Source organism: Xyrauchen texanus, chromosome 47 (genome assembly GCF_025860055.1).
Source record: "Xyrauchen texanus isolate HMW12.3.18 chromosome 47, RBS_HiC_50CHRs, whole genome shotgun sequence".
NCBI lineage: Eukaryota > Metazoa > Chordata > Actinopteri > Cypriniformes > Catostomidae > Xyrauchen > Xyrauchen texanus.
In genome coordinates this window covers 26,575,731-26,586,231 of record NC_068322.1, presented here as the reverse complement: position 1 = coordinate 26,586,231, position 10,501 = coordinate 26,575,731, and the positions used below count along the sequence as shown (strand labels likewise).

At 40.9% G+C, this 10,501-nt stretch overlaps 1 protein-coding gene across 1 annotated transcript; it reads left to right on the top strand.

Moving 5' to 3' along the window:
* The first annotated feature begins 5,825 nt into the window (after nucleotides 1-5,825).
* Nucleotides 5,826-7,615, top strand: LOC127638714 (potassium voltage-gated channel subfamily A member 5-like). The gene has a single exon (XM_052120363.1). It carries the CDS (start codon nucleotides 5,891-5,893, stop codon nucleotides 7,508-7,510), a length of 1,620 nt encoding a protein of 539 aa, XP_051976323.1. The 5' UTR covers nucleotides 5,826-5,890; the 3' UTR covers nucleotides 7,511-7,615.
* Nucleotides 7,616-10,501: the final 2,886 nt, after the last annotated feature.

The following is a 10,501-nucleotide window of genomic DNA, read 5'->3' as shown; positions in this document are numbered from 1 at the left end:
TTAACTATCACAAATATGTGACACTCTTCTGCTGGGGCCAGTTATTAACTATCACAAATATGTGACACTCTTCTGCTGGGGCCAGTTATTAACTATCACAAATATGTGACACTCTTCTGCTGGGGCCAGTTATTAACTATCACAAATATGTGACACTCTTCTGCTGGGGCCAGTTATTAACTATCACAAATATGTGACACTCTTCTGCTGGGGCCAGTTATTAACTATCACAAATATGTGACACTCTTCTGCTGGGGCCAGTTATTAACTATCACAAATATGTGACACTCTTCTGCTGGGGCCAGTTATTAACTATCACAAATATGTGACACTCTTCTGCTGGGGCCAGTTATTAACTATCACAAATATGTGACACTCTTCTGCTGGGGCCAGTTAATAACTATCACAAATATGTGACACTCTTCTGCTGGGGCCAGTTATTAACTATCACAAATATGTGACACTCTTCTGCTGGGGCCAGTTATTAACTATCACAAATATGTGACACTCTTCTGCTGGGGCCAGTTATTAACTATCACAAATATGTGACACTCTTCTGCTGGGGCCAGTTATTAACTATCACAAATATGTGACACTCTTCTGCTGGGGCCAGTTATTAACTATCACAAATATGTGACACTCTTCTGCTGGGGCCAGTTATTAACTATCACAAATATGTGACACTCTTCTGCTGGGGCCAGTTATTAACTATCACAAATATGTGACACTCTTCTGCTGGGGCCAGTTAATAACTATCACAAATATGTGACACTCTTCTGCTGGGGCCAGTTATTAACTATCACAAATATGTGACACTCTTCTGCTGGGGCCAGTTATTAACTATCACAAATATGTGACACTCTTCTGCTGGGGCCAGTTATTAACTATCACAAATATGTGACACTCTTCTGCTGGGGCCAGTTATTAACTATCACAAATATGTGACACTCTTCTGCTGGGGCCAGTTATTAACTATCACAAATATGTGACACTCTTCTGCTGGGGCCAGTTATTAACTATCACAAATATGTGACACTCTTCTGCTGGGTCCAGTTATTAACTATCACAAATATGTGACACTCTTCTGCTGGGGCCAGTTAATAACTATCACAAATATGTGACACTCTTCTGCTGGGGCCAGTTATTAACTATCACAAATATGTGACACTCTTCTGCTGGGGCCAGTTAATAACTATCACAAATATGTGACACTCTTCTGCTGGGGCCAGTTATTAACTATCACAAATATGTGACACTCTTCTGCTGGGGCCAGTTAATAACTATCACAAATATGTGACACTCTTCTGCTGGGGCCAGTTATTAACTATCACAAATATGTGACACTCTTCTGCTGGGGCCAGTTATTAACTATCACAAATATGTGACACTCTTCTGCTGGGGCCAGTTATTAACTATCACAAATATGTGACACTCTTCTGCTGGGGCCAGTTATTAACTATCACAAATATGTGACACTCTTCTGCTGGGGCCAGTTATTAACTATCACAAATATGTGACACTCTTCTGCTGGGGCCAGTTAATAACTATCACAAATATGTGACACTCTTCTGCTGGGGCCAGTTATTAACTATCACAAATATGTGACACTCTTCTGCTGGGGCCAGTTAATAACTATCACAAATATGTGACACTCTTCTGCTGGGGCCAGTTATTAACTATCACAAATATGTGACACTCTTCTGCTGGGGCCAGTTATTAACTATCACAAATATGTGACACTCTTCTGCTGGGGCCAGTTATTAACTATCACAAATATGTGACACTCTTCTGCTGGGGCCAGTTATTAACTATCACAAATATGTGACACTCTTCTGCTGGGGCCAGTTATTAACTATCACAAATATGTGACACTCTTCTGCTGGGGCCAGTTAACTATCACAATATGTGACACTCTTCTGCTGGGGCCAGTTAATAACTATCACAAATATGTGACACTCTTCTGCTGGGGCCAGTTATTAACTATCACAAATATGTGACACTCTTCTGCTGGGGCCAGTTATTAACTATCACAAATATGTGACACTCTTCTGCTGGGGCCAGTTATTAACTATCACAAATATGTGACACTCTTCTGCTGGGGCCAGTTATTAACTATCACAAATATGTGACACTCTTCTGCTGGGGCCAGTTATTAACTATCACAAATATGTGACACTCTTCTGCTGGGTCCAGTTATTAACTATCACAAATATGTGACACTCTTCTGCTGGGGCCAGTTAATAACTATCACAAATATGTGACACTCTTCTGCTGGGTCCAGTTATTAACTATCACAAATATGTGACACTCTTCTGCTGGGGCCAGTTATTAACTATCACAAATATGTGACACTCTTCTGCTGGGGCCAGTTATTAACTATCACAAATATGTGACACTCTTCTGCTGGGTCCAGTTATTAACTATCACAAATATGTGACACTCTTCTGCTGGGGCCAGTTAATAACTATCACAAATATGTGACACTCTTCTGCTGGGGCCAGTTATTAACTATCACAAATATGTGACACTCTTCTGCTGGGGCCAGTTATTAACTATCACAAATATGTGACACTCTTCTGCTGGGGCCAGTTAATAACTATCACAAATATGTGACACTCTTCTGCTGGGGCCAGTTAATAACTATCACAAATATGTGACACTCTTCTGCTGGGGCCAGTTAATAACTATCACAAATATGTGACACTCTTCTGCTGGGGCCAGTTAATAACTATCACAAATATGTGACACTCTTCTGCTGGGGCCAGTTATTAACTATCACAAATATGTGACACTCTTCTGCTGGGGCCAGTTATTAACTATCACAAATATGTGACACTCTTCTGCTGGGGCCAGTTATTAACTATCACAAATATGTGACACTCTTCTGCTGGGGCCAGTTATTAACTATCACAAATATGTGACACTCTTCTGCTGGGGCCAGTTATTAACTATCACAAATATGTGACACTCTTCTGCTGGGGCCAGTTATTAACTATCACAAATATGTGACACTCTTCTGCTGGGGCCAGTTATTAACTATCGCAAATATGTGACACTTTTCTGCTGGGGCCAGTTAATAACTATCACAAATATTTCACACTCTTCTGCTGGGTCCAGTTATTAACTATCGCAAATATGTGACACTTTTCTGCTGGGGCCAGTTAATAACTATCACAAATATTTCACACTCTTCTGCTGGGTCCAGTTAATAACTATCACAAATATGTGACACTCTTCTGCTGGGTCCAGTTATTAACTATCGCAAATATGTGACACTTTTCTGCTTGGGCCAGTTAATAACTATCACAAATATTTCACACTCTTCTGCTGGGGCCAGTTATTAACTATCACAAATATGTGACACTCTTCTGCTGGGGCCAGTTAATAACTATCACAAATATGTGACACTCTTCTGCTGGGGCCAGTTATTAACTATCACAAATATGTGACACTCTTCTGCTGGGGCCAGTTAATAACTATCACAAATATGTGACACTCTTCTGCTGGGGCCAGTTAATAACTATCGTAAATATGTGACACTCTTCTGCTGGGTCCAGTTATTAACTATCACAAATATGTGACACTCTTCTGCTGGGTCCAGTTATTAACTATCACAAATATGTGACACTCTTCTGCTGGGTCCAGTTATTAACTATCACAAATATGTGACACTCTTCTGCTGAGGCCAGTTAGCAAATATGTGACACTCTTCTGCTGGGGCCAGTTATTAATTATCACAAATATGTGACACTCTTCTGCTGGGGCCAGTTAATAACTATCATAAATATGTGACACTCTTCTGCTGGGTCCAGTTATTAACTATCACAAATATGTGACACTATTCTGCTGGGGCCAGTTATTAACTATCACAAATATGTGACACTCTTCTACTGGGGCCAGTTAGTAAATATGTGACATATGTGATAGTTATTAACTGGCCCCAGCAGAAAAGTGTCACATATTTGCGATAGTTAATAACTAGCCCCAGCAGAATAGTGTCACATATTTGTGATAGTTAATAACTGGACCCAGCAGAAGAGTGTCACATATTTATGATAGTTATTAACTGGCCCCAGCAGAAGAGTGTCACATATTTGTGATAATTAATAACTGGCCCCAGCAGAAGAGTGTCACATATTTGTGATAGTTAATAACTGGACCCAGCAGAAGAGTGTCACATATTTGTGATAGTTATTAACTGGCCCCAGCAGAAGAGTGTCACATATTTGTGTTAGTTATTAACTGGACCCAGCAGAAGAGTGTCACATATTTGTGATAGTTATTAACTGGACCCAGCAGAAGAGTGTCACATATTTGTGATAGTTATTAACTGGCCCCAGCAGAAGAGTGTCACATATTTGTGATAGTTATTAACTGGCCCCAGCAGAAGAGTGTCACATATTTGTGATAGTTATTAACTGGCCCCAGCAGAAGAGTGTCAAATATTTGCGATAGTCAATAACTGGACCCAGCAGAAGAGTGTCACATATTTGTGTTAGTTATTAACTGGACCCAGCAGAAGAGTGTCACATATTTGTGATAGTTATTAACTGGACCCAGCAGAAGAGTGTCACATATTTGTGATAGTTATTAACTGGCCCCAGCAGAAGAGTGTCACATATTTGTGATAGTTATTAACTGGCCCCAGCAGAAGAGTGTCAAATATTTGCGATAGTCAATAACTGGACCCAGCAGTTCAGTTATTCAGTTAACACGTTCATCTCGAAGACGAGTTCGTTCAGAATCAGCTACATTACATATAGCAGGTCGGCTGACTCGATTTACTTCTCATACATTCCCTTAGCGTCAGTGCATTTCCCTGTTGAAGCCGAGCGTCCATTGACTTCAATGGGGCTGCTCTGGACAGTTTTTTTCAGTGCTCCGAAAATAGACGGTCATTGGATAAATGCTGCGATTATGTGTCCCGCCCACGGACTCTCAGCGTCTCTGGGGGTGAATGAGGAGTGTTCTGGCCCGGACTCCGGGCTTCCGCGTGATGATTGGAGGATCTGTCGAAAGACTGCATCTCCTTTTGATTGACAGCGAATCTGTACTATAAGAAGTCACTGAAGCTATTTCGCGCTCAGTCCCATCGCGGATTTCTCAAGTGTAGTCCAAAGACAAACTGCTGCAACCTATTTCTTTATATTTGTTTGGCGAAATTGCTAGTCAATTTGCATAATACATTTCACACAATTATACACCACATTCCTTGTTTCAGTTTTACCAAGTTTAATATATTTTGTTTTAGAGCGTTCGTTCGTTCGTTCGTTCATTCATTCATTCATACAGTAGGCTAGGCTAGCGTCATACGGGTGAAACTGCGCACGATGGCAGACGGTGCTAATATTGTCGACCGTATTTTGGCGAAGCCATTTGAAAGTCTTCCTTATGAGGAAAAAATTTGAATTAAACAGCAGGGCAGATCAACACCTAAGATTGATTTAGTGCAAAAAATAGGGTAAATAAGTTTATAATGTAGGCCGAAAATGAGCTTCCCCTCTTTGAAAGACCAGCAGCCGCCACTGCATTTCATAGACAATAATACAGATTATATGCATATAAAAAAAGTTTAGTGAACATGATGAAAGGGTCTATAGAAGAGTCACATTTTATTTTTAATAATAATTACACACGCGCGCGCGCGCTCTCTCTCTCACACACACAAACGCGCGCTCTCTCTCTCTCTCTCTCACACACACACACAAACACACACACACACACACGCGCGCGCGCAGAGTGACGGGAGGAGCTTTGGATTATAATGCACATACTTATCCGAAGCACATCCATCTAACGGCAAAGCATACGAGCGTGGATATATCGAGAGCTCTTTGGGTTTGAATTCTACAGGTCTTTTTTCTTTAAATAAATATTTAATGGCTCGGAAATGGAGATAGCTTTGGTGAGTTTTGAGAAAATGGGCGATGGAGGCAGTGATGGAGAAATCTACCAAAAACAAAACTCGTTGGATCATCCACGTTTGGTCCAAACTGGACACAACAAAGACCTCTACACGAGAAGTCCACAACAGAGCTCGTGGAAAATGAATGACATGAACAACACAATGATGGGCTCCACTGAGAATACGGTGGATAATTACAGTCCTCGTCTATTTGCCGAGGACATTCTGGACTTTAACAATGAAAGCAATGAGCGAGTTCTCATCAATATCGCCGGACTGAGGTTCGAGACCCAGTTGGGCACCCTCAACCAGTTTCCCGACACTTTACTTGGAGATCCCGACAACAGAATCAAGTATTTCGACCCCCTCAGGAACGAGTATTTCTTCGATCGAAACCGACCCAGTTTTGACGGGATTCTCTATTTTTATCAGTCCGGCGGGAAAATCCGGCGACCAGTCAACGTGTCGATCGACGTATTCGCAGACGAAATACGATTTTACCAGCTTGGCGAAGAAGCGATGGACCGTTTCCGCGAGGACGAGGGTTTTATCAAAGAAGAAGAGAAACCTTTGCCCCAGAACGAGTTTCAGAAGCAAGTATGGCTCATTTTTGAGTATCCCGAAAGCTCCAGTCCCGCTCGGGGCATCGCCATCGTCTCCGTGCTCGTCATCACTATCTCGATCATCACCTTCTGTCTGGAAACTTTGCCCGAGTTTCGCGACGAGCGCGAGCTCCCAGTGACGATTCGCGCGATCAATGGCACTCAAGATCGCCCATCGCTCACTTTCAGCGACCCGTTCTTCGTCATCGAGACCACCTGCGTGATCTGGTTCACCTTTGAGCTTTTCGTGCGGTTCTTCGCCTGTCCCAGCAAGTCCGAGTTCTCCAAGACCATCATGAACATCATCGACATCATGTCCATCATGCCTTACTTCATCACTCTGGGCACGGAGCTGGCGGAGCAGCAGGGACAGGAGCACAACAACGGGCAGCAAGCCATGTCGCTGGCCATCCTGAGGGTCATCCGTTTGGTGCGTGTGTTCCGCATCTTCAAGCTCTCCAGACACTCCAAGGGGCTCCAGATCTTAGGTCAGACTCTCAAAGCCAGCATGCGAGAGCTCGGCCTGTTGATCTTCTTTCTTTTCATCGGCGTCATCTTGTTTTCTAGCGCCGTCTACTTCGCGGAGGCTGACGAACCAGAGTCGCACTTCTCCAGCATCCCAGACGCCTTCTGGTGGGCGGTGGTCACCATGACAACCGTTGGCTACGGCGACATGAGGCCGGTGACGGTGGGGGGCAAGATCGTGGGCTCTCTCTGCGCGATCGCAGGGGTGTTGACCATTGCCCTACCGGTGCCCGTCATCGTGTCTAACTTTAACTATTTCTATCACCGGGAAACCGACCAAGACCAGGCGTCCCTCAGAGACGAGCCCAACCCCGCGAGCCAATGCGATGAGCTACAGTTGGCGAGGAAATCGTCCCTTAACTCGAAAGAGGATGCAAACACGCCCATCGAGAAGACTAACATTAAAGCTAACAGCAGAATGGATATTAAGCGTTCCATTTATACATTTTGCTTGGATACAAGAGAAACAGATCTCTAGTCTGTGGAGAAATAAATCTCAAGTTAATGCGCCTGCACAATCAAAGGATCATCGCGCTGCTAAAATCCTGGAAAGTTGTATGGAGTTATTTTTTTAATCATTTGATCTCGCATCAGCAGCTTTCAAACGTTTTTAACGATTTTGGAAAGCATAACGTTTCATTCCAAAGAGGAAGTCATATGTTGTTGGGATGCTTTGAAATGTGATTTGATTCACAGTCTCTCAGGCCTTAACTCATCTACCACCTCTTGTGCACGGTTGCCCCATCTCTCCCTCTTATGTGAAAATATAACGGACTATTGCTGAAATCATAATGAGACTGTCTTGTCGGCCCTACAACACAATTCAGGAAGTTTGAAGTCAAAGGATTCAAGCAGAAACTGACTGTACAGGAGAAAAACTACTGCACCATGATGATCTTCTGAAACCAGAGGAGAACATGAAGAAAACAAGTGATCCACCCTGTAATAAGGTAAGTCTTGAAATTAGTTGTCCATGTTTTAGTTTTTGTCTGTGTTGGACATTTGCTGAAAAACAGAGGTTGTTATAATTGTTTGTGGTTTTAAAAAGTTGTATTGAGTCAGCATTAGACAGGCAGTCTCAAATATTCAGCAGAAATGTGTTTTTTTTTTTTATTGCAAATTAGTGCATTCTTGTTTTAGACATGTCTTAAGTTTAGAGATACAGACAAGCTTATACATGCTTTTATGTTATCCTGCCTGGATTAATGTAATGCCCTGTTTTCAACTTTAAAGCAATGTACTTTTTCATGGCAACAATCAAAACAAAATGGCAAAAAGAGCTGCAGCTCGATTTTTGACACAAATCAAGCTTTCCAGTCATATCCACTTCTTAATTCTTTGCATTGGTTACCAAGGTGATAGAGCTTTTGCTTTGAAGGCTGCAGGGGTATGGAACAGCCTGCCCTGGGATAGGAGATCTGCTGAATCTGAATCTGTTTTTGAATCTCCTCTAAAAACGTATTTTTATTCACTTGCATTTAGCACTTTGTGAATGTGTTGGGATATATTTGTATGTGTTTTTGATTTCATGTATTGTAAAGCACATTATATTGCTTAAAGGTGCTATACAAATACAATTTATAATGGAGTGAAATTAATGATATGACATTTCTATACAATTTTACTGCATTTAATGATCTACAAATCGTAGTACTAGTCTATAGGGTATTGATATTTGTTTTTCATATCTGTCAATAGCAATGATAATGCGGTTCTAGAAAGACTTTAAAAAGAGAGTTGCCATCAGGTGTGTGTGTGTGCCAGGCGACATCATGGACAAGGTTGTGCTATGAAGAGTAACATATCCTCTTTCACAGAGGATTAGATATTCCCCTGCTATAGGTTATATCACATAACCTTTTAGTATGTGTGTGTGTATGTGTGTTTGCATGGTGCATACTTGCTTTGGTTGCATAGATACATCAGACAGCTGCAACTGGACAGTGAGTAATTTAGGTCAGTACTGACATGAACAAATACTGTGATACCAGTGAAAAGGTAGAAGCACATCAAAAGTAGATATTTCATAAAAAAGTACTTTTATGTTGCCCTTATGTGGATTTTGAACTTGATTTTTTGGCACCGATTTACTTGCATTTTATGGACCTACAGAGCTGATATATTCTTATCAAAATCTTCATTTGTGTTCTGCAGAAGAAAGAAAGCCATACACATATGGGATGGCATGAGGGGGAGTAAATGATGAGAGAATATTCATTTTTGGGTGAACTATCCCTTTAATGTAGTCTGGGTTGTATATTCTATGCCTTGTGTAGTTTTGTTGATGTTTTTTCACCATGTTGAGATCACATGACCAGCTGAATACTACTCACATTATCTTAATAATTCCTTCATTATTGGACGCTTTCATTCGCTGAATAAATTAATCATGGCTGATACATTTTTAATTTTCTGGGAGAAGTGTCCACAGGGTAGTGCTAAATGAGAGTTGTAGTGAAATGACTACACTGAAGAGGAATGTATATTTTATTAATCCAACCATGTATCCCAAAACCCGACCCTAAACCTAACCTTCAAACATCAGTATTTGGAAGCAGTATCATTATCGTTTTATTTCTGTTCAATGATCCTGTCATTTGTTATGTGTGAAATTGTCATCTAATCATGTGATATTTGGTTGAGACAAAGTCTCATCTATGACTGGCACTAAATTTAATTGAATTTTAAATTGATAATACTAGAAAATGTATATTTTTCAATCTTGATGCACTTAGCGATCAGCCATCATAATTTGTCTGACAAGAAAAACAGTTGAAGTCAGAAGTTTTCAAACACCTTAGCCAAATACATTTAAACTCAGTTTTTCTACAATTCCTGATATTTAGTTGTAGAAAACATTCCCGGTCTTAGGTTAGTTAGGATCACTATATTTTAAGAATGTGATTAGTCTGAATAATAGTAGAGAGAATGATGTATTTCATCTTTTATTTCTTTCATCACATTCCCAGTGGGTAAGAATTTACATACACTGTGTTATATTTGGTAGCATTGCTTGTGGTTATTGTACATTTGGAAGACCCAAATGCTAATTCCCTAAAGGCTTGACATAATTTTCTGGAATTTTTCAAGCTGCTTAAAGGCACAATTAACTTACTGTATGTAAACTTCTGACCCAGTGGAATTGTGATATAGTCAATTAAAAGTGAAACAATTGTTGGAAAGATTACACGTGTCGTGCACAAAGTAGATGTCCTAAACGACTCTGTGGAAAATGAGTTTTAATGACTTCAACTAAAGTGTATGTCAACTTCTGACTTCAACTGTAATGCCGAAAGGTTGTTTTGATTGAAATAATTTTTTTAAAGGTGGTGAGTGGGAATTTTATCCCACACATGGGGTAAAGGCCCCAGTGGGTTATAGTAAGATAGTGTTGCCATAGAGGCAATAGTAATTGGGCAACATTTGTCAGCGTATGCAAATACTATTGCTATATAAGATACTTTTTTTG